Source organism: Aotus nancymaae, unplaced genomic scaffold (genome assembly GCF_030222135.1).
Source record: "Aotus nancymaae isolate 86718 unplaced genomic scaffold, 86718_ANA_hifiasm-v0.15.2.pri h1tg000021l, whole genome shotgun sequence".
NCBI lineage: Eukaryota > Metazoa > Chordata > Mammalia > Primates > Aotidae > Aotus > Aotus nancymaae.
In genome coordinates this window covers 15,787,098-15,811,677 of record NW_026988433.1, presented here as the reverse complement: position 1 = coordinate 15,811,677, position 24,580 = coordinate 15,787,098, and the positions used below count along the sequence as shown (strand labels likewise).

The 24,580-nt window shown below is 47.6% G+C and overlaps 1 protein-coding gene across 3 annotated transcripts in view; it reads right to left on the bottom strand.

Annotated features, from left to right (window-relative positions):
- Positions 1 to 24,580, bottom strand: part of NOS1 (nitric oxide synthase 1) — a 231,872-nt gene that overhangs the window by 111,064 nt on the left and 96,228 nt on the right. For all 3 annotated transcript variants that reach the window (XM_064379759.1, XM_064379761.1, XM_064379760.1), the window contains exon 2: positions 9,874 to 11,023. In XM_064379759.1, coding sequence (XP_064235829.1) covers positions 9,874 to 10,598 — 725 coding nt within the window. In that variant the 5' untranslated portion in view covers positions 10,599 to 11,023. The remainder of the gene's footprint in view (positions 1 to 9,873; positions 11,024 to 24,580) is intronic.

Sequence of the window (24,580 nt, the reverse complement as noted above, 5' to 3'; positions counted from 1 at the left end):
AAAGGATGTCTGCAGATCTGATGGGATGTTAAATATCTTGAGATAGGCAGATTCCCTGAGGTTATCTCCATGGGCCCTTGGTGTAATCATGTGTCTTGGTAAGAGGGTTACAGAGGGATCCCTGACGACAGAGGGGATGTCACCACTGAAGCAAGATGCTCTGCTCCTGGCTTTGAAAGTGGAGGAAGGAGCCACAAGCCAAAGGATGCAAGAAACACTGCTTTAGACCCTGGAAGAGGCAAAGAAATGAGTGTTCTTCAAGAGCTGCCAGGGAGGAACACAGTCCTGCTGATACCTTGATTTGTGTCAGCCCAGTGAGACCACTTCAGACTTAAGACTGTCAGAATGATAAGGGAATAAAGGTGTATTGCTTTCAGCCATCAGGTGTGGGGTGATTTGTTATGCAGCCATAGGAAGCTGATACAATGAGTGAATGGGGACGGGGACAGGGATGACGGGAGGATGACTGATGGCCTCACATGCATATCCAACCTCTCCGCCCACCACTCTCCCTCCACTCACTATGCTGAAGCCCCTCGAGCTTTCTTTCTGTCCTTTGCACGCCCCAGCCCTGTTCCTGTCTCAGGGCCTTTGCTCCTGCAGCACCCTCTTCCCAGCCTCCCAGAGTGCTGGGATTATAGGCGTGAGCCTATTTATTTTTGATTCCTTGTTTCTGATAGGATTCTCCGAGGGCAGAGGTTCACCGTGGGATCCCCAGGGCTGAGTACAGTACCGGGGCAGAATGGATGCTCAGTAAACATTCATTCCATGAAAGACGGTGAGAAGCCCCCCGGTTCCCCATCATTTTTGGTGGGCAGGCAGGCTTATCCCATAGCTCTTCCTCAGAATAAAGGGCTGGGTACCCTCCGACGAGACGGCAGAGACAGATGAAGAGAGGGTACAAAGTGACAGTAATTCCCCGGGGAAGGGTGGATGGGGGGCTGCTTACGTTCAAGTGGGCAAGATGAGAATGAAAGTGGGCTTAGTTCCTTAGCTGAAATATGTCCCAGCAGAGAGATTCCAAGATCTGAGATACATCAAGCACAGCCTGGGAGGAGTGCTTCTGACTCAGACAATCCTGGAATCAATACTGTCGTTGGTCATGCTGAGGTCAGTTCTAATGGAGAGTTCTAACTAGCGTGAGTCCTCTGAGCAAAAACACAGCCAGGCAGTCATCTTCCCTGCTGTAGAGAAAGCTGTGGGGAAACAGACTTCCTTCCTTCCCTCCCTCCCTCCCTCCTTCTTTCCCTTCCTCCCTCCTTCCTTTCCTCCCTCCTTTCTTCCTTCCCTCTCTTTTTCTCCTTCTTTCCTTCCTTTCTCCTTCCTTCTCTCTCCTTCCTCCCTCCCTCTCTCCTTCCTTCTCTCACTTTCTTCTCTCCCTCTCTCCTTCCTCCCTCCCTCTCTCCTTCCTTCTCTCACTTCCTTCCCTCCCTCTTTCCTTCCTTCCCTCCTTTCTTCCTTCTCTCTATCCCTCCTCCCCCCTCCCTCCCTCCCTTCTTCTTTCCCTCCCTCCCTCCTCCCCCTTCTTCTTTCCCTCCCTCCCTCCTTCCTTTCCTTCCTTTCTTCCCTCTCTCCTTCCTTCCCTCTTCTTCCTTTCCTCCCTCTTTCCTTACCTCCCTCCTTCCTTCCTTTCCTCTCTCCTCCTTCCCTCCCTTCCCACCTTCCTTCCTTTTCTTCATTTATTCTCTCCCTTCCTCCTTCTGTCCCTTCCTTGCTTCCCTCTCCCTCCCTCCCTCCTTCCTTCCTGCCTTCTTCCCTCCCTCCCTCCTCCCTCTAAGGCCTACCCTGGGGTTAAGCTTGGAACTAAATGATGGGGATTCAGAGAGGAATAAAATTTGGTGCTTAAATGGTGAGATGGTGGGTGGGAACCAGCCTCGGATAAAGGATGGAGTTTTTCACCATGACCATTTCCTTCCAATTCCTCTCCTCAAATAAATTCCATCAAGCACTAAGCCAGAAGAACTAGAGATGACCCAGGAGAATGGGTTGGGTTTCAAGATGACGGAAGAAAGGGCATGAGGACCACAGAGCAAATGAAGGGGCCCTTCCATAAATGGGGAAGTCCCTCGTCTTGACTGAATGAAGCTGTGTCTTGGGCATCTCAATGCCAGGCATCCCTCAGGGTAACCTGCATTTGCTACAACAGGCCAGGGGCACTTTCTTTAGTAGATGGCAGCCAAGGCCTCAGTTTCCCTTTCAGACTCTGAGAAAATATTCCAGTGTCTTCAGAAATCTGATGGCTAGAAGCCAAGTGCACTGTGGCCAACAGTGCAATCTAGAAAGTCAGTAGACATCAAGAGTATGAGTGGGGTCAAGTTCTGGCTTTGCACTTGCTAGCTGTGTGATCTGGGACAAGTGACCATACCTCTCTGAGCCTTGGTTTCTCCATCAGGAAAACAAAGTACTGTGCAGAGAGAACAGAGAGACTGTAGCATGGAGCGAGACGCACTTGGAGTGCTCCATAGAGACTGACCAGCCTAATAATTATGGACCTAGGCTTGCCACAGAAGGAGTTTTCTTCTCTGCCCCCAACAACTGAGCTGATTCTTTGGAGTTGAAACTGACTATTGTTCCTCCAGCCACATTCTCTTGCCTAGTGTCTGCCTGCCTGCCTGCCTATCTATCTATCTATCTATCTATCTATCTATCTATCTATCTATCTATCTATCTATCTATCTATCTATCTATGTATTTGAGACAGAGTCTGGCTCTGTCACCCAGGCTGGAGGGCAGTGGCATGACCTTGGCTCACTGCAACCTCTGCCTCCCAGGTTCAAGCGATTCTCCTGCCTCAGCCTCCCAAGTAGCTGGGACTACAGGCGCATGCCACCATGCCTGGCTATTTTTTTTTTCTTGCATTTTTAGTAGAGGCAGGATTTCGCCATGTTGGCCAGGCTGGTCTTAAACTCCTGACCTCAAGCAATCCACCCGCCTCAGCCTTCCAAAGTGCTGGGATTACAGGTGTGAGCCACTGCATCCGGCCTGTCCCTTTAATTCTAGACACTCAGTATGAGGCTTCCAAGTAGAACCAGGAGAGCATCCTGCTGGTGCTGTGTGACTCTGGGGAAATTATTTGCCTCTCTGAGCCTCTTCCTCATCTATGAAAATAGGCTGAAACCACAGATCCTACTTATGGAACAGAATTCACACACTCTCGGAAGAGGTTAACAACTGTTGTGAAGGGACTTTGTAAGTAACCGAGTGTCCCACAAGTGGGAGCGGTTATCAGACCGCAGGGTGAGGCTGACCTGTTGGTCCAGATGGACGCTGGACTGGGGACCTTGGCCTCTTTGGAACCCTCCTTCAGGGCAGCAAGCTGAGTAACCTGGATACTCTCTGACATGCAGCATTTTAAAGTGACCGCTCCAGTCAGTCGCAGTGGCTCACGTCCGTAATCCCAGCACTTTGGGAGGCTGAGGTGGGTGGATGGTTTGAGGCCAGGAGTTTGAGACCAGCCTGGGCAACATGATAAAACCCTATTTCTAAAAAAAATATTTAGAAACTGGCTAGGCATGGTCTCAGTCACTTGGGAGGGTGAGGTGGGAGGATTGCTTCAGCCCAGGAGGTAGAGGTTGCAGTGAGCCATAATGGCACCACTGCACTCCAGCCTGGCTGCAGAGCAAGACTCTGTCAATCAATCAATCAATCAATCAATCAATCAGTAAGTGACTGCATCCAAGTACAGAAAGTGCTGAAGCTTTGGGATTCACTGCCTTCCATCCTCAAACCCCGTTGTATTGCTGCTAGCACCTGCTGGGGCCACCTTCCCCCTGGGATGAAGGGATAAGACTGTCTTTAGAGTAAACATCACTTCTCCCCTCAAATAAATGCCACCATCCCAAAACTACAGGGATGCCCCAAGAGGGAACGGAAGAGATGCAGCAGGCGATTAAGTCTGTTTCCAAGCCGGGTGTGGTGGCTCACACATGTAATCCCAGCACTGTGGGAGGCCGAGGTGGGTGAATCACCTGAGGTCAGGAGTTCAAGACCAGCCTGGCCAATATGGAGAAATCTTGTCTCTACTAAAAATACAAAAAGTAGCTGGGCATGATGGCAGGTGCCTGTAATCCCAGGTATTTGGGAGGCTGGGGCGGAGAACTGCTTAAACCCTGGAGGCGGAGGTTGCAGTGAGCTGAGATTGTGCCACTGCACTCCAGCCTGGGTGACAGAGCGAGACTATTTCTAAAATCTAAAAAAAAAAGGATGCTTCCAAGGGGAAAGAAAGAAAGAAAATAGGGACAATAGAGCAAGAGAGACAGGTACTGATGAGAAGCAGTGATGGCTCCTGCCTCAGCTTGGCTCCCCGACTGGCAGGTGTGCCCTGGACCTGGGGCTCTGACACCCAAGCCAGTGGGTTTTCATGGGCTGGTGATGTCACTCAGCATCCAGATGCCAGTGCTAATGCCCACCCCGGTGTGCAACCTGGATGGAGAGGTCACTGGGAGGATGAGCATTTTCCAGGCTGCCCTGTGCTCTAAGGGGCTTGAATCAAGACAGGTCTTCCAGTCTCAAGAGTGACCCCAAAGAACGTTCTCTCTTCGGGCTTCCAATTCCTGACTTGGGACACTGATTCCTAAAGAGGGCCTTATTTCAGCCCCTAGGAGGCCATTTGGCAATTTGTGGAGGTAGTTTGGTTGTTACAAGGATGGAGGTGTGGGTACCCCTGGCATTGTAGTGGGTGGCAGGTGGCATTGGGGTGGTAGCCATCCTGCAACACCAGGGACACGAGGGAAGAGGGTTCTGCATGCCACATGATCTCCGGGACTTCACACATATAAAAGGCAACCTTATATTCCTGGGGCGAGATCCCAACTCTCTCTCGTATAAATATGGCTTTCAAGCAGACTGAATTGTCCATGCATGTAGCTATTGGGTAAATGAAGGAAAGATTGATTTACCCATTGTTTTATCAGGAGTCATTAACCATTTAGGAAAATTGCATCACCAAGGCGACGCTGCTCATGGCATTTCAGTTGCCAAAACAACACACCTGTGTCAGTCTGCTTTTGACGCTGTTGTGTTTGCAGGCATTCTATGTTTAGGAGCAAACATCTGACCATTCCAGTGCGATCGTGCCTGAGCGCTGTTATGTTGAATTACAGGTTTTTGAAATTATAAGTTACTTTTATGAGGTCCTCTTTATTTTATAGGTAATAGCATTATATTAGATTTGAAACATATGAAATGTGGTAGGTTATATGATCCATGAATTAGCATCCAGTTAGTAAAGACATTTAAAAATATGTGTTAAGAAATGGGGGTGCTGGTCTGGTGTGGTGGTTCACTCCTGTAATCCCAGCACTTTTGGAGGCCAAGATGGACAGATCACCTGAGGTCAGGAGTTTGAGATCAGCCTGGCCAACATGGTGAAACCCTGTCTCTACTAAAAATACAAAATCATCCAGGTAATACAAAATACAAAAATTATCCCAGATACTCAGGAGGATGAGGCAGGAGAATCGCTGGAACCCAGGAGGCAGAGGTTGTCATGAGCCCAGATCGTGCGACCGTACCCCAGCATGAGTGACAGAGCAAGAATCTGTCTCAAAAAAAAAAAAAAAGAAAGAAAAGAAAGAAAGAAATAAAGAAATGGGAGTGCTTTGAGTCGAGTCCAAGCCATTGAGCAAGGGGAACATGCACTATTTTTAAGTATCACTCATCCTTAGAACTGCTCACCTAAGTGGCTTTCACAGAGCCCTGTACTTGCTCTAAGTCACCTTCTCCAGACCTTGTCTCTCCTCTGAAGCAGGTTTTTTTGGCTGCTTTTAGGCAAACCACCTCATCATGGTCACAGTTGAGATGGGTGACTAGTGTGAGGACTGCAAGGGGTGAGGGAAGTTGAGAGCTTGGATGCAGCCTCTTTGAGTTGAAAAAATAGGTCTTCAGGGGCAGGACTCCATGTCAGGCTGGCTTATCCCTCCCTCATCCTTGGGGAAACAAAGGCAGGAGACTGCTTCCCTGAGATGGCATTTGGAGAGGAGCCCCTTGGTGCCTGGCGACCTCAAGGTCTCCCATAAAGTCCTCCCCATCACACCCAAGCCTAGAGTTCTGCACCAAGCCTCATGTCCCAGACTGTTGGCTGGGGGAGAGGATCAAATGAGATCCCTGGAGGGAAAGGACCCAGCTTTCAGTTCTGGAAGGGAGGGTGCACTGAGATCCTCTAGGGGACTTTACTACCACGTCACATACAGAGATTCAGACTCCTGGGGTTCTGGCGGTGTGGCTGAAATAGAATCTCTGGGAATTCTGATACTCACCCCATTCATGCCTACCCCATGCCCAGCTGAGAACTGCGATCAAGTGCATGGGACATTAGATATGGCTGGGATTCAGCTGACCATGGGGAGGCGATTCTGCGTATATAAGGTAAGACAGAGCTCCCATATAAGGTAAGAGAGAGCTCTCATTCCACATTGGTCCACACTGGTGCTGCTCTTCTCAGGAGAGGGAGCACTGAGGGACAGCGAGGGTGCTGGAGGATTGGGAGGCAGAGGTGGTGCCTGGGGCAGCCTTTCAGGAGGGACACTTCCCAAAGCCTCCTGGCAAACAAGGCCAATGCCTTCCATTCTGGATCCTACAGCTGCCTTAGGATTTAACTCCACGGCAGGGGCTGGATTGCTGGGAGACACAGCAAGGCCTCAAGATGCCACCTCCACTCAATGTGCTGCTAGGAGGACCCCGGGCAGTAGCATCTCCCTGAGGCCCAGGTTCCAGCCTGGGAAGACTCCTGAGCTAGTTGTAAGTGAACCAGGCTTCAAACCTCCCCCAGCCAGCAGAATCCCGAAGACTGATCCTGGCTACCCACTCTGGAAATGGACATCGAGTGCCACAGAGTTCCCCACATATGCATCTACCCCACTGAGACACCACACCATGTCCTTTGTATTGGGACTAAGACTCCTGGTCTTCCTTCTCCTGGGGATAAGGACGAAAGCTGCAGGGAGGACTCCAGGCTGTCCCCAGGGAATGTGCAGAGGAAAAAAGGGGTAGGTTGGAGGGAAAGGGCTGAAAGGGAGACCAGTGACCCTTGTTTCCCCTCTGCCCAGGGACTTGTGATGGAGCCCCTGTCTTACTCCTTGTGGGGCTCTGGGGTCTCACTGGAATTGGCCCCATTTTTGTCCAGGTGGGAAAAGTTAAGAAAACTCTGAAATACACTGGGAGGCTGAGGTGGGCTGCTACAGACTAAGGGGCTGCCAGAGGGGATTTTGGGAGGAAGACTGCATCCCACGCAGCTCCTCAAACACGCCAAGCACACTCCTACCTCAGGACCTTTGCACAGGCTATTCTCTCTACCTGGAATGCTCATCCCTTCTCCCACCCCCTAGAAAGCTGCCAGACTCCCTCTCTCCCTTCCTTCAGGTAATTAATTAATTAATTATGAGACAGAATCATGCTCTGTGGCTCAGGCTGGAGTGCAGTGGTGCGATCTCGGCTCACTGCAACCTCCTCCTCCCAGGTTCAAGAGATTCTCCTGCCTCAGCCTCCCTAGTAGCTGGGATTACAGGCACCCACCACCATGTCTGGCTAATTTTTGTATTTTTAGTAGAGATGGGGTTTCACCATGTTGGCCAGGTTGGTCTCGAATTCCTGACCTCAGGTGATCTGCTCACCTCAGGTGATCTGCTCGCCTCAGCCTCCCAAAGTGCTGGGATTATAGGCATGAGCCACCTCGTCCAGCTGTCCTCCAGGTATTTAAATGTTGCCTTCCTAGTGAGACCTGCCCTAGCCTCCCTATTTAAAAGTCCCCATTCTCAATACTTCTGATCCCTTCCCTGCTTTCTTTCTTTTTCTTCTCTTTTCTTGTTTTTGTTTTTGTTTTGAGACGGAGTTTCACTTTGCTGCCCAGTCTGGAGCGTAGTGGCACAATCTCGGCTCACTGCAACCTCCACTCCTGAGTCCAAGTGCTTCTCCTGCCTCAGCCTCCTGAGTAGCTGGGACTACAGGCATGTGCCATCCTGCCTGGCTAATCCCTTCCCTGCTTGCTTTATCTTCTTTACATATATCCCTAACAGACGGTCGTGCATCGCTTAACGATGGGGACACGTTCTGAGAAATGCATCATTGGGCAATTTAGTCATTGTGGGAACATCTTAGAGAGCACTTACACAAACCTGGATGGGAGTGCCTACTCCACACCTAGGCCATTCGGTGTAGCCCACTGCTCCCAGGCTACAACCTGTACCGCATGTTACTGAATGAAATGCTGCAGGCAACTGTAACACAATTGTAAGCATTTGTGTATCTAAACATATCGAAACATGGAAAAGGTACAGTAATAATATAGTTTTATAATCTAATGGCGCATATGTGGCCCTTTGATGACCAAGACGTTGTTATGCATCTGTAGCGCATGACCTCACTACGTATTTTATATATTTATCTTGTTTATTGCCAGTCCTCCTCACGGTACTGTAAGCTCCCTGATGGCAGGGATTTGTTGATTTCGTTCACTGCTGTACCCTAGAGCGTAGGACAGTGCCTTGACACACAAGAGGTCCTCAGTGAACATTGGTTAAATGAGTGTATGCAGGGACCTGGGGAGCTACCTTAATCCAGGCCCCTAGGTTGTGGGGGGTGGAAGGTTCCTGAAGGTCTCTAACTGCTCTGAGGACACTTTGGGGTTCTTGGGGAGAGGGCTGGGAAATCTTGGCCTGGATTTTTTGGTGGTCCCAGACTGAGCCTCCCTCTGGGTATGCCTGGACCCACCCTGGCAGCAGTGGGGGCTGTAGCATCAGTGCCAGACCTAAGATGCGAATGGAAGGGGGACGAATAAACTCCTCTCTATGTTTAATCTCCTCACCCATTATTCTGTGACCACCTGGCCCAGCTGCCGATTCCACCCCAGAGAAGGAGCTGGCATCACCACTCCGATGCCAGCTCTTTTCCTGCAGAAAATCAAAAACATTAATCTGGCAAACATAGAGGGCTGGTCTCCAGTTCTTTCAGTTCTAGTCCCAGCTCCCACATAATCCCAGCAAGGCCGCAGTTTTTAGGAACTGTGGCCACTTCTAGACCTTGATTTCCTTCTCCTCCTCTGGAATTTTCTGCATCCTGGACTGGCTGCAATGAGGAGAAAGCCGGCTTAAGCTAAGGGCTGCCCCGGGCTCAGCTCTTCCCTCCTGCCTTCCAAGGGCTTTCACAGAGCCACGCATGCCAGTGTGCCATGCACACATGCCTCCCACTTGCTAGGTAACCTCAGGAAGGCAACCTCCACTCTGAGCCCTGGTCTTCTCACTTGTGAAACATAGATTGCAAAAATGCAACTAGGGTTCCCGGAGGATTAGAGGAGATAAAGATGAGAAGACCACACTGTTGGCTACCATGATGATTAATTCCTTCTGGGTTTTGTGACAAGAGAAGCATTCTAGAAGCTATGTCCACTGGCCTCTTGCAAATGTAATTTAATTAATTACTTAATTTTTTTGAGATGGAGTCTCACTCTATCGCCAGGCTGGAGTGCAGTGGCACAATCTTGGCTCACTGCAACATCTACCTCCCTGGTTCAAGCAATTCTCCTGCCTCAGCCTCCCGAATAGCTGGGATTACAGGCGCCTGCCACCATGCCCAGCTAATTTTTGTATTTTTAGTACAGACAGGTTTCACCATGTTGGCCAGGATGGTCTCGATCTCCTGACCTTATGATCTGCCACCTCAGCCTCCCAAAGTACTGGGATTATAGGCGTGAGCCACTGCTCCCAGCCGCAAATGTAATTTTAAGCAAAGATCAAGGCGGGGTCAAGTGGGTATGCAAATACAGGTGTCTGAGACAGCCCCAGTAGGCTTCTGGGCTATGAGGCTGAGTCTCAGTGGACGCACATGCACACACATGCACCTATGTGCGCGCACACACACACCCCCCACTGTGGAGCTTACCTGTCCACCTGGATTCCCATATCTTTCATCTCTGCCTTGGCAGGTGCCCCTCCCTTGACCCCTCTGCTTCCACTGGTGAGAAGGCTCAGCACAGGCTCTATCTCCTTGAGCAGTTCATTGTTCTCCCCTCTGCCTTGGAGACCAACCCTGGCTGCTTTCTTCGCAGGGTCCTGGCCTGGGGGCCTGGGGGCCAGGCCATTGGCATGAGGGAGTGAGCTGGCCTCCTGCCCATCATCTTGGGCATGCTGAGGCCCATTCCCGGGACCTGAGGCTCCGTCCACTGCTAGGGGCCGTTCTTTGCCGGCTGCTGGCTGGTGGGACAGATCCACAGCTTTGGTGGGGGGACCCAGGGGCTGGGTCACCCGGATGGTCTTGGGGGTCCCGTCACCCATAAAGGTGGTTTCCAGGTGTGTGGTGAAGCCTTCAGGGCCCCTCAGAATGAGGACCACGTGGGTCTCGGAAGCAATGCCTCTGAGTACCTCCAGGGCGCTGTCATAGCTCAGGTCCACCAAGGGCCGGCCGTTGACTGCGAGAATGATGTCTCCGGCCTGGATAAGGCCGCTCTGCTCTGCGGCACCCCCTCGAATCAGGTCAGAGATGATCACGGGCGGCTTACTGACCCGCTCCTTCACCAGGAATCCCAGGCCCCCAACTTTGCGTTTGAAGAGACGAACAGAAATGACATTGGGCTGGATTTGCTGAACACCGAACATGTGATCCTCCATGGTCACCGGCTTCCAAGGGCCCTGTCTGAAGACCTCACGATGCTATCAGACCAAGACAATTTCACCAGGAGGAGCCAGGCTTCAGGCTACACTGAGAGCAGAAGCTGGGGTGACAGGTGCTGACAAGGCTTCAGCCCTCTCTGTCTTTGACGTCAACTCAGCGTCACCCACTCATTGCTGGTGGCCCGTCGGTGGCATGATTTCCTGCGTCTGCCTCTCTCCTTATTCTCCAAGGAAGCGATGGTTGACCAGGCAGACGTCAGGAGAAGCTGTGGGACGTGTCCCTAAACCACAGGTCAGGCAGAGTGGGGAGGAGATGCGTCTGGTGGCTGTGTCTAGAAGTGATGCATGATAGATGTGAACTATACTCTGGATGTCTTCATTGCCAGCCTGTTAGATGTGGATCAGATCTGAGGCATCATGAGCTGGAGAGGAGGAACAGGAAGGGGATGAAAAGAAGAAGGAAAAAAAAAGAGATTGAAGTAGAGTGCCCAACACTACCTTCAAAACTAAGATAGAAAATACAGTTAATTGACAAAGTCTAGCCACAAGACACTCCAGAATTTCAAGCTAACCTAGAAACAAAATCCTTCTTCCTGGAGGGGACACCTTTCCAGTTAGCTGCAAATTACCTAGTTGTATTTCCATGATCAAAGCCCTTTGGGACCAAAGGGTCTCCCTGGGCAAACCATGGAGAGTCAGCCCCAAAAATCAAATGACAAGAATAAGAAGATGTCTCTTATCTCTTTCCCACCACGAGAAGTCATCAGACCGACTTGCCAAGCAGCCTAGTTGCTCTCCGTGCCTGGTATTCATTTTCCATCCCTAGCTCAGGAGCTCAGCTGGCACAGATCTTCAGGTTTTCTGTTCCAGCCACCCCTCAAAGCCCAGTGGAATGGGAATGACACTGCCTTCCATGGACCCAATGATGAGGAATGTTCATTGGCCTTCATAACCATTTTTGTCATTATTAGCTTGTTCCATGTTCAGAAGGACAGGCTTAGTCACACTATAAACATAAATACCAAGAAGATGAGTCCACTCAAAATTGTGGAAGACACTTGGGCTCCACAGACAGCTGAAAACCTGATGGAGAACCCTTAGGAAGAGTAGACTTTATCCCCCTAAATGTAGCACAGGAACATTGGAGGTGCTCAATGAATATTTGTTGACTGAAGAAGAAAAAAACCCCAAAGACAAAACATGGCAGATACTTTTTGAGCACGTTCCCTCTTAACCCATGTTTTTTATTTCTCCTTTGATCCTCACAATAACCCCTCAATAGAAGAAGAAAGAGAAGCTTGGGAAGGCTCTGTAAGTTGTCCAAGGTCACATAGAGAATAATGGCAGGGGAGGATTTGACCTTGAGCCTGAGCTTTTAAACTTATACTCTAGCTCTTTCAAATTTATATTCTGGGACAGGTGTGGTGGCTCATGCCTGTAATCCCACCACTTTGGGAGGCTGAGGTGGGAGAATTGCTTGAGCCCAGGAGTTTGAGACCAGCCTGGGCAACATAGCAAGACCCTGTCTCTATTTATTTAAAAAAGAAAAATCAGGCCGGGTGCGGTGGCTCATGCCTGTAATCCTAGCACTTTGGGAGGCCAAGGCAGGCGGATGGATCACTTGAAGTCAGGAGTTCAAGACCAGCCTGGTCAACATGGCAAAACCCCATCTCTACTAAAAATACAAAAATTAGCCAGGTGTGGTGGCAGTTGCCTGTAATCCCAGGCACTCGATAGGCTGAGGCACGAGAATCACTTGAATCCAGGAGGCAGAGGTTGCAGAGTGAGCTGAGATCATAACATTGCACTCCAACCTGGGCAACAGAGTGAGAATCTGTCTCCAAACAAACAAACAAACAAAATGAATCGAATTTCTATTCTAGTGATTTTCAAAATGCTGGCATCTTCTAAGTCACTGACTCCCTCAGGCTCAAATAAATGGGGTATGGTTGAGGTACCAAAGGCCAACAGGGGCCCCAGCTGGGGATGCTGTGGCCCAGGTGAGGGGCGAGGATCTGTGGCATGTGCCCATGGGGCCACGTACATGCACAGTGTGGCACGTCTGGGGTGGGGCAGGTGATCTGTGGGTGTGGGTAGGGTGGAAAGTAGCCCCCCATCCCTACCCGTAATTATTAGTTTGTTCCAAGTTCAAAAAGATAGGTTTGGTCACACTACAAACATCAATACCAGCAAGATGGATAAGGGGACATCAGAGAACCCTTCTCTCTCTTTCCCTACCCCCATTCAAGTGCAACTTCCATCTCTGTCCCAAAGCCCCTTCCTGCCAGCATCCTCACTACACTTCAGCACCAGGAGGGAGCTCCCATCTGCCATGACTAACAAAGTGACACTCACTTCCTCGTTTCCCTTTTAGCGACTTCCCAGGGTCACCCCAGGGCTGAGGCAGCTGACAAGCTCCTGCTGCTTCTGAGAGCAGGAGGTGGGTGCAGAGACCCCTCCCAGAAGGAGGCGCCACCTCCTGTATCCCCTCAACGGCAGGGGGGTAATTAGCAAGTTCAGCCTCCCCTTCGCAGCCTACCTTATGTAACTCCGCCAGCCCCTCTGTGTGGGTGAGGGAATTACGAATCCCCGGGCCCAGCCCGGGATGCGTTCGCCATCTGGCATGGCTCTGCGTATGTGTTTCTCTCTGTGTATTCATGCATCGCCTGCATGCTGTGTCACTTCTCTGCTGTGTGTGGCCCAGGTGTGACCGGCTGAGTGTCTTTTGGCATCTTGCTGCTGGGGTTCTGGTTTGCAGGGAAACCCATCCAGGACTGCTGTGCCCTTCCTCACTGGGAAGAGTCGCTCTCCTCTGTCCTTGCTTCCTTAACCCTCCCGAGCCCCACATCCTCCAGGTACCCAACCCTGGATGCTCATTGTTCAGTTGGCAGCAGAGAAAACCGGGACCTCCAGAGCTTTCTTGAGCATCCCGTTTGGCATTAGAGCTCCGTTCTTCAATGAAAGGAGCAACCAGAAGGCCACCTTTTGGGGAGGCAAGGTCCCTAAGCTCACTCCTCCAGACTCCGGCTTGGGCCAGACCTCACTAAAGGACAGAGACGGAAATTAGTCTTTGGTGTACTTTGCTTAAGGAGAAAAGAACAGAAACGAAGCAATTCGCAAAGGCCCTTGGCCATTCTCAGCACGTTCCCCTCTCTTTCTCTGCTGCTTCGCAGAATCAGGGAGGGCTCTGGGCTGGTGCTTGGGAATTGGTGTGCTATTTCTCTCTCACACCTTGGTGGTAGAAAGGAAACTTGATCTTTGGAAGGAGGTGGAAAGAAGCTGGGCTGGGGAGAGGCAGGTGTATTTTTTGTCTGCTGAGAGACAAAGACAGACAGAGAGGAAGGGAGACAGCAAGCTCTGGGTCTGAGCTCTGGGTTCTGAGGATTTTTCATTGTCAATCATTGTCTTCTTTTTTTATTTGAGACAGAGTCTCACTGTCACCCAGGCTGGAGTGCAATGGTGCAATCTCAGCCCACTGCAATCTCTGCCTCCCAGATTCAAGCGATTCTCCAGCCTCAGCCTCCCAGGTAGCTGGGATTACAGGTGCCCACCACCATACCCGTCTAATCTTGTATTTTTAGTAGAGATGGGGTTTGCCATGTTGGCCAGGCTGGTCTCGAACTCCTGACCTCAAGTGATCCACGTGCTTCAGCCTCCCAAAGTGCTGGGATTACAGGCATGAACCATCACATCTGGCCATCAATCATCTTAATAACAATTCCACAATGCTTTCTCTGTCTCCTTTTCCTCCCGCAAAACATCCTCATCTACTAACACATTTTTGATCCTTGTCCTGACCAACTTCAGGTTTGGTTGTCCCCTGATTTTATAGATGAAGAAATTAAGTTGCTATAAGGACACCCGCTTGTCCTGGTTTTTGAATGTTTAGTTTCCATGAGGCTCCGTAGGGTCAGCCGGCCACCTGCTGCCCCAGGGAAGAGTTTTAAGGTCCTTCCTGGCTCTATCCCAGTACTTCCGGGTGAGTTCTTTATTTTCTCTGAACCTCAGTTCCCTGATCTGTAAAATGGGGTCATTTGTAATCACCACGTCTCTGAGTAACGGACAGGGTTAAATGAACAGTAAATGCAGGGAACTTGGCAACGTCACAGAGTAGTGAGTGCTCAGAAAAATGGCTTCCTATTATTGTTATGTAATATATAATGATTCGGACTTCCTGGCTTTTAATTCAGTGCACTTCTACTCTATCACCATCTAGAAGGGGGCCCTTCCCTTGAAATCACACCAAGGCATCTCACGCCGGTCTGGGTGGGGACACCATCTACGGAGAGACGGCTTCTGGACAGAATCGTCTGACAACCCTGCCTCCACCCTCGGGAGCTGGGATTTGAAACAAATCACATATGCGTGTTTGCCGGGGTCTATACAGTGGAAACAATACTTGGATCCAAGCCTCATTCGAGTAGCTCCGTGGCTTCGGGTGTATTTATTTCATTTACCTTGCTGCGAGGAAATTAGTACCTGACTATTGGGGATGCCTGCCAGTGAGAGGGAGGAAGCCCAAATAGGCCAGCGTCTGCTACTCCCTCCTCTCTGTGAGACCTTGGGCAAGCCCCTCTCCACCCTGAACCTCATTTCTGCAACTGAAGGAAAAGTAACAAGAGCAACCTCCAGTGGTTGAGAGCTTACTGCGTGCTAAGCATTGGGGGTTTTATTTAACTGTTACAGACACCATAGGAAGTATTTTTGTTGTTGTTTTTGAGAGACAGGGTCTTACTATGTTGCCCAGGCTGGTCTCAAACTCTGTGCCTCAAGTGATCCTCCTTAGTCTCCCGAGTAGCTAAGACTACAGGTGCATGCCACCACGCCCAGCTAGTTGTTTTTATATTTGTAGAGACAGGGTCTCACTATGTTCTTGAACTCCTGGGCTCAAGTCATCCTCCTGCCTGGGCCTCCTGAGTTGCTGTGTCTACAGGCATGAGCCTTTGTGCTGGGCCTTGTAAGTGCCATTTTTATTTGCGCCTTATGGACGGATGAGGCAGATGAGTTTCAGGGATGTAAATCAAGGAGGTAGTTCTGGGTCTAAGCGAGTGGGTTCTGCGTGCTCTCTGTGGTCAGTCACAGTCCTGAAAACAATCTCACAACACCATGCCTCCCTCCTTTTCCTCCACAAAGCACATCCTCATCTGTGGATCTGGGTCATAGTCGACTGCCCCCATTTTATAGATGAAAAAACAAAGCTCCTAAGGGACGCCTGCTGGCCCTGGTTTGCCCGTGCTCTCCATTTTTAGCATTGAAGGATGAAGGATATTCGAATGAAGAGGAGCCACCAAGCCTATCTAGTCTAGCTTCTTCATTCAGAAATGAGAAAACGCGGCCAGGCGCGGTGGCTCATACCTGTAATCCTAGCACTTTGGGAGGCCCAGACGAATGGATCACCTAAGTTTGGGAGTTCAGCCTGACCAACATGGAGAAACCCCATCTCTACTAAAAATACAGAATTAGCCAGGTGTTGTCGTGGGCTCCTGTAATCTCAGCTACTCGGGAGGCTGAGGCAGGAAAATCAATTGAACCTGGGAGGCGGAGGTTGCGGTGAGCTGAGATAGCGTCATTGCACCTCCAGCCTGGGCAACAAGAGCAAAACTCTGTCGCCAAAAAAAAAGAAGAAGAAAGAAAGAAAACGGAGGAGGCCTGGAGAAGCAAAGGGTTCATTCAACTTGGACCAGCCACAGCTGAAGCGTCCAGACCTGTGCTGTCCAATATGGCAGCCGCTTGCCACACATGGCCATTGAGCACATGGACTGTGGCTGGTTCAGGTGCAATGTGCTATAAGAGCTGGCTTTCAAAGACTAGTATGAGAGGTGACGGGTGCACCAAAGTCTCAGAAGTCACCATTAAAGAACTTAGTCATGTAATCAAACACTACCTGTTCCCCCCCAAAACTTATTGAAATAAAAAAAATTTAAAAAGTAAAAAACAAAAAAAAAGACTAGTATAAAAAAAGAACATAAACATCTCCATGATATTTAAATATTGACTACATTTGAAATGACGCTGTTATGGATATATTGCATTAAATAAAATTACTATGAAAGTTAATTTTCCCTGTTGCTTTTCACTCTTCTTTTTCTGTGAGATAGGGTCTCACTTTGTCACCCAAGCTGGAGGGCATAATCTTGGCTCACTGCAGCCTCCACCTCCCAGGCCCAAGTGATCCCCCCACCCCAGCCTCCTGAGTAGCTGGGACTACAGACACACGCCACCATGCCTGGCTAATTTTTGTATTTTTGTAGAGAAGAGGTTTTGCCATGTTGTCCAGGCTGGTCTTGAACTCCCGGGCTTGAGTAATCCTGCCCCAGCCTCCCACAGTACAGAAATTATAGGTATGAGCCACTGTACCCAGCTGCTTTTTACTCTTTTTAATGTGATTTATAAAGCCAAACGTTACGCACGTGGCTTGCATTAGATTGCCATTGGGGAGTGTGGGTCTGGAGTGTGACCGTTCTTCTTTCTGCAACCTACCATCCCTGGATCTCCTCAAGATCTTACTGATAACAGCCAGGCAGAAGACACTTCTTAAAGTTTTCCCTTCTAAAAAAACCAGAAAAATGACAAAGAGGGTTTGCAAATATCTCGCCACCTTTTGAAACTGACCTCTGGGAATAGGCATGGTGGGGGTAACATGGGGAGACAGAAAATCCACCCAGAACCATATGAAGAGAGAGGTCACAGTAGCATGTGGCCTGAGCTAATAGTCCAGTATCCAAAATCTTGCTTCCAAGTGTCAATTGAAATCTAACACAGGCCTGTCATCCAAGCGCTTTGGGAGGCTTAGGCAGGCAGATTGCTTGAGGACAGGAGTTTGAAGTCAGCCTGGATAACATAGTCATATCCCATTTCTATAAAAAATACAAAAATTTGGCCAGGCGCAGTGGCTCACACCTGTAATCCCAGCACTTTGGGAGGCCAAGGCAGGATGATCACATGAGGTCAGGAGTTTGAGACCAGCCTGGCCAACATGGTGAAACCCTGTCTCTACTAAAAATACAAACAAAATAGCTGGGCATGGTGGCAGGCAACTGTAATCCCAGTTGCTCAGGAGGCTGAGGCAGGAGAATGACTTGAACCCAGGAAGCGGAGGTTGCAGTGCGCTGAGATTGCACCACCACACTCCAGCCTGGGTGACAGAGTAAGACTCTGTCTCAAACAAAACAAAACAAAAATTAGCCAGGCATGGTGACACATGCCTGTGGTCCTAGCTATTCTGGAGACTGAGGCGGGAGGATCAATTGAGCCTGGGAGGTTGAGGCTGCAGTGAGCCAAGACAGCACCACTGCACTCCAGCCTGGGTGACAGAATGAGACCCTGTTTCAAAAAAAAAAGGAAAAAAAATCTAACTCATCCGTGCAATAAATATGTCATTAAAAGCAATGAGGCAGATCTCTATTTGCAAATAAGAAATGAACTCCAAGGTGTATACCGTTAGGTGAAAAAGAAAGGTGCAAACAGGTCAGTTCTGTATATGTAAATGCAAAGATTATTCTGGAAGAAACAGATATCAATGGTTGCATCTTAAGAGGAATGTTAGAAGTCAGTAGGAGGGAGACATATTTTGTATTGAATACCTTTTTTTCTATTTGAGTATCATGTAAATTTTTGAAATCACATGTGTATTACCTTTTACATGAACAATATCAAAGAAAACAAAACCCTGCCTGCCCGTGAACTCTTGACTGTTTTCAGTTTGTACACCCACAAAATCTCTGATGGAGCTTCAGCCCTGTTTCCCATCTCCCTCCAATCTCATTTAAAAACAAACTCCAAGTTCTCCAGGTCTTCAAAAACAAAACAAAATTCTGCCACCCCCAACACAAACAAAAGGCTGAAAGCGTAAACCCAACTGTGCTTTTTAAAAATACAAAACCACCAACTTCTTTACATTTCCTGAACTGCTAATTTGCAGTCTTTCCCCAGAGAGATCACCACCCGGTAATCAAGCTGAAGTGCTTTCTCCCACACTGGTAAGTCATGGCTGCAAACTTACAAGTCCCTATAAATCCGGGGGGTAAGTTGGCATTCTGTGCCTTGGGGATCCCAAAGACACAATCATCCTGAGTCTCCCAGCCATGGAATTCCCCCAGTTTCAAGGCTACAGTTTGCCTATGATGACATCAGTCTTTCCAAATCTCAGGGGTAGGAACAGGCCCAGCTTAGAGTTACAGGCACAAGCATTAATGATTGTTTAAAATTTGACACACCCTGTTGCCAAGGCTTTGGGAACCACCGCCCTCCCCCTCAACATTGCTGCTAAATACCACCTCTTTGAATGGCAGTTTGATAATATCTACCTCCAAATTTTAAATACACACAGCTTGGCCTAACAATTCAAATTTGAGGACTTTCTCCTGCAGATAACCTGAAAGGAACATCCTCACATACAACTCTTCTTTGCTGTTGTTCTGAATATCAAGAGATTGAGAAAATCTTAAGTATCCATAAGTAGAAAACTATTAAATCAGCTATGGCACATCTATACAATGGAATTCTGGGCAGGCATTAAATAAGCAGGGGGTTAGAGCCAAAAAGACCGATGAGGAATGGTCTTAAAGATCCAGTGTTAAATTTAAAAGCAAGGTGGAGCACACCCATTTAGAAATATATTTATATATCCATCTTACAGCTTTATCATACATTCATCCATGTTTCCATAAAAGCCTGGAGATGCACTGAATGGCTCTGGAGAATTATTCAAGACATCAGTAACAATCGTTACTTCTAGGAAAGGGGACAGGAAGGCTAGAAGTTGGGTGGGAAGGGGGCTTACTTTTTATTCTATATTCCTTCCTATTAGATTGCTATTATTGATAGATTGATTTATTTTTGAAACACGGTCTCGTTCTGTTGCCCAGGCTAGAGTACAGTGGTGTGATCATAGCTAACTGCAACCTCCAAGGCCTGGCCTCAAGCTATCCTCTTGCCTCAGCCTCCTGAGTAGCCGGACTACAAGTGCACACCACCATGCCTGGTTAATTTTTAAAAATGTTTGTAGAAACAGTGTCTTGCTATGTTGCCCAGCCTGGTCTCAAACTCCTGACCTCAAGCAATCATCCCACCTTGACCTCCCAAAGTGCTGAGTTTATAAGCATGAACCACTGTGCCTGAACTAAATTATTATTATTTTTTACAATGTTTTTTGCATCAATTTTAAGAAAAGAGTAAGTTCTCTGAAGTGAGACTGTCTTTTATTCTCTACTTGGCTTTGTGACTGTGGACAAGTTACTCACCCTCTCTGAGTCATAGTTTCTGCATCTATTAAATATGGATGATAATAGTGCCTATATAGGGTGTCAGAGGATAGAAAGAGATAATAGTTAATGTTTTCTTTTCTTTTCTTTTCTTTTTTGAGATGGAATCTCCCTCTGTCACCCAGACTGGAGTGTGGTAGTGCCATCTTGGCTCACTGCAATCTCCGCCTCCTGGGTTCAAGTGATTCTCCTGCCTCAGCCTCCCGAGTAGCTGGGACTACAGGTGCCTGCCACCACAGCTAATTTTTGTATTTGTATTTTTAAAATTTTTATTATTTTTATCCGTTTTTGATACAGAATCTTGCTTCGTTGCCTAGGCTGAGTGCAGTGGTGCAATCTCGGCTCACTGCAACCTCTGCCTCCCAGGTTCAAATGATCCTCCTGCCTCAGCCTCCTGAGTAGCTGAAATCATACCTGGCTATTTTGTGTATGTGTGTGTATGGTTTTTTTTTAGTAGAGACAAGGTTTCACCATGTTGGCCAGGCTGGTCTTGAACTCCTAACCTCAGGTGATCTGCCTGCTTTGGCCTCCCAAAGTGCTGGGATTACAGGCGTGAACCACTGTGCCTGGCCAACAGTTAATGTTTTTTAAGTTATTACAATGCACCATAGACTAGGTAAGTGCCCAGTAAATGGATCCTTTTACCACCACTATTACTAATTATCATCATGTAAGCAGTCATTTTTCTATTGAGTGTCTGTAATGTCCGATGGATGCATTGCTTAAAGCACTTTGTGTTGAAGGACCAGGTAAAAGGTATGGACATGTGGACTGGTCCTGTTTCCCATGGGAATGGATGACTGTCACTGGCTCCTTTTTGGAATGCTGTAAAAGCAGGATTCAGTTTGTCAGAACACGGCGCATGAGAGACGCAGCTAGAAGCTGCGAAGCTCTCTCATGCCACCAAGGCCCCAGAACTCGGTGGTGAGTCAACACCACTAGGGTGGGATGGGGAGGATGGTCTGGTTTCTCATAAAGAGAGAGCTGCAGAGCTGTCATCCCGATGTTAGAACAGATCTGGGGAATCACAGAGTCTTCATTTTGGCTTCGTTTTGCAGAGCTCATTTAATGAGCTAGTTCAGCCGACAGTAGACCAATATATCCATCCTATGACACAAAATTTCAGGGTTTGGGGCTAAGATTCTTAAGTTCCTTCCATCCATAGACCCCTCAGTGGCACAAAAATCCCCACATATGCACTTCTGCCTCCCACCCTTGCCCCTACAGACATGCCCCATTGCTGTAAATTCGGTGTGGGGGTCAAAGGCATGAATTTGGAACCAGAAAGAACAGGGTTTGTGACCCACCTCTGCTACCTATTAGCCTCAGATTCCTCATCTGTAAAGTGGGAACAATTATGGTTTCTGCCTTAAAGATGGAAATCAATAAATCACATGGGATAATTTAAATGGAAGTGCATTAGCAGAGATAATTCATGTAAAGCATGTGGTACTGTTGACTATTATTTTTAGAGTCATTTGAGATTACACATCAAGAAAATTGAACCATTTCAGGCTAGATATGCAAACATAATCATGGCCAAGAGGACAGCCTCATTACTATAAAAAGGAAACATATTATCAGTGGTCTCAGAAACTTTTCTTAACAATCATTAAAATAAGATGACACATATTTTCTACCCCCTATCAACCTTATATTCTTCTAATTTCTTTTTCTCCCTCCGTCTTTCTCTCCTTTGCCTCCTCTTGTCCTTCCTTTTCTTTCATTCATGCCATCCATTCATTAGCTAACACATACATAGCTCTCCCCAGTGCAGGGCAGTCAGTGTGGAGCTTGCACTGGGACTATAGGGGTAGACAAGATAGACAGCATCCCTATCCTCAAGCTTACAACCTGGGGTGGAGGTAGTTGGAGAGAAATATTAGTGATAAATACGACGAGTAGAACAAAAGGAAAAATACAGGAGGCTAATGAGAGCATGTGTAGGGGACCTAACATGGTCTGGGTGGTGGTGATCAGGAAAGGCTTCCTGGAGGAAGAGTCAGGATCCAGAGTTGGCCAGATAAGAAGATGGATGGTGGAAGTGAGAAGTAGAGGAGAGACCAGCATGTGAGAAGGCACTGTGGTAGGATGGAGCTGGTATTTTGAGGCACTGGACAAAGTCCCTCATGGTGAGAGAAGAAAGACATGTCACAAGATAAAGCTGGAGAGGTCATCAGAGGCTGGATCATCAGGTCTTTTGAACACAAGTTAATGATTTTGGACCTTATTCTTAGAGCGATGGCAAGCATTGGAGGGTTTTGAGATGAGAAGTACAGTGGTCAGATTTAGATTTTATGAAGAACACTCTGGCTGCTGCCTGATGGAAAATGGGTGGGAAAAGCAAGGCTGGGTATGGGGAGTCCGGTTAGGAGGTTGCTGCAGCCAGAGATGAGCGATGACGGTGGTTAAAGATCAGGTGGTGAAAGGGAAGAAGGAAGGAGGTGGGTCGATTTAAGAGATGTTTCCAAGATTGAGTCAACAAGATTTGGTGACTAATTGGATACAGAAGCTAAGGGAGAAGGAAGTGTCTGCAGTGATCTCCTGGCTCCTGGCTTTCACTAGTAGAAGTATGAAGGATATCCTGAGAGAAGGAAACCTGAACAATAGGGTAAAAATAGGGTGAAAGGGCTAGATGCCTGTAATCCCAGCGCTTTGGGAGGCTGAGGCAAGAGGATTGTTTGGGGCCAGGAGTTCGAGACTGGCCTGAGCAATACAGTGAGACCCCCCCACCATCTCTACACACAAAAAAATTAACTATGCTCATGCCACTGCACACCAGCCTAGGTGACAGAGCAAGACTCTGTCAAAAAGAAAGAAGGAAGGAAGGAAGGAAAGGAGGAAGGAAGGAAAGGAGGTGGGAAGGAAGGGAGGGAGGGAGGGAGGGAGAGAGGGAGGAAAATGAGGGTGAAAGAGAATAATGAATGAATGAAACTAATTTCATAGACTTGTCTTGGCCGGGTACAGTAGCTCATACCTGTAATCCCAGCACTTTGGGAGGCCGATGTGGGTGGATCATGAGGTCAGGAGATTGAGACCATCCTGGCCAAATGGTGAAACCCTGTCTCTGCTAAAAATACAAAAATTAGCTGGGTATGGTGGTGCTTGCCTGTAATCCCAGCTACTTGGGAGGCTGAGGCAGTAGAATTGTTTGAACCTGGGAGGCTGGGGTTGCAGTGAGCTGAGATTGCACCGCTGGACTCCAACCTGGCAACAGAATGAGTCTCCATCTCAAAAAAAAAGAATTGTCTTCCATGAGTAGTAATTTAGTTGTGGTCTAGTATATTGCAAGAGTCAACATTTCCTAATAAGGTCATTTCCATAATTGTGAGAATTCAGCTACAAAAAATTTGCTCAATTTGGCTCAATTCCAAGCTTTGCCATTTAACAGGCTATTTGATCTTGGGTAAGTCATTTAACATTTTGACTCTTAATTTCTTTTTGTAAAATTGAAAAGGTAATAACAACTAGTTGCCAAGGCTTTTGTAACAATTAAGCAAGATGGACACTGTGAAGGGCACTTTGTAAACTGTAAACGTCAACTATAATAACCATGCTGAGTGTTTATTTTTCAGGGAACATTGATAACTGTTTTCTCCAAATTGTACATCACTGTTAAACTTGAGGCTCAACCAAAGTCTCTTCTCTCATGCCTGGCATCCTTGGGTGCTTTCTGGTATAGGGGAGCTGAGTCAAAAGGCTGACACAAAGTGCTCAGGGAAGGGAAAAGAATACTATTTTAAGAGAGCAGTAATAATATCTGTTCCCTTCACTCAAAAGTTCCCTTTAAATAGATCCATAGCATCCACATAGGCCTGAATCAGTTACAAATGAATTTCATAAAGGAAAAACATGTTAAATAGAAAACACAAACTACAATGGCAGAAGTAATTCCACATGTCACATATATCATTAATAACAATAAAAGTAAATGGGTCAAACTTGAGTAAAACATCAAGACTTTTCAATTATATAAAATGTATTTGCAGCTGCCCTGCCTTAGCATGAATGTGTAGACTAGTACCAAGGACAAGGGGGAAAATATTCATTAAGGCAGGCCTGAGCCTAGTATACATTTGCTGGCCACTTGGAGTGAAAGCACCATAGGTCTGCTTTCATTTGCACAATGTTATTAACTTTCTTCTTAGAATATGTTAGCACCTAGTAAGCATGCAATAAATATTTGGTGAATAAGTGCCCACCTATCCACACTGAATACTTAGTTAGGTTGAAATATATGTAATTAACAGTTTTGCAAATGATCAAATTTTTCAATATCGTATGGTTACACTTAAATTTTGAACATTTTTATATGTAAGCACTTTACTGGATTATCTCATTTTCATTCTTGCAACACAATATGAATGTGACATGACATTATAATTACCATTTTATAGATGTTAAAATCAAGGCTCAAAGACATTAAGACATAGGTTATGCAGCTAGTGTCAGTGGTGGGAACTTAAGGTAAGTTTGTCTGAACTCAATGTCTTTGCTTTTTTCACGTTCTAAGTACTGCTATATATTTTTAGCTCAATTCTATAATTTTAGTAACTGAAAGTTGAAAGAGATGCTAGGGATTTTCTATTCCAATTCACAATGTGGATTTTATGAACCTCCTACGGTGCTCAGGGAACCTTAAAAATCCTGGAATTGTGTGCACAACTTTTGTGGACATGTGCATTTATATGGGGAAAACAGGCCATGGCATTAATA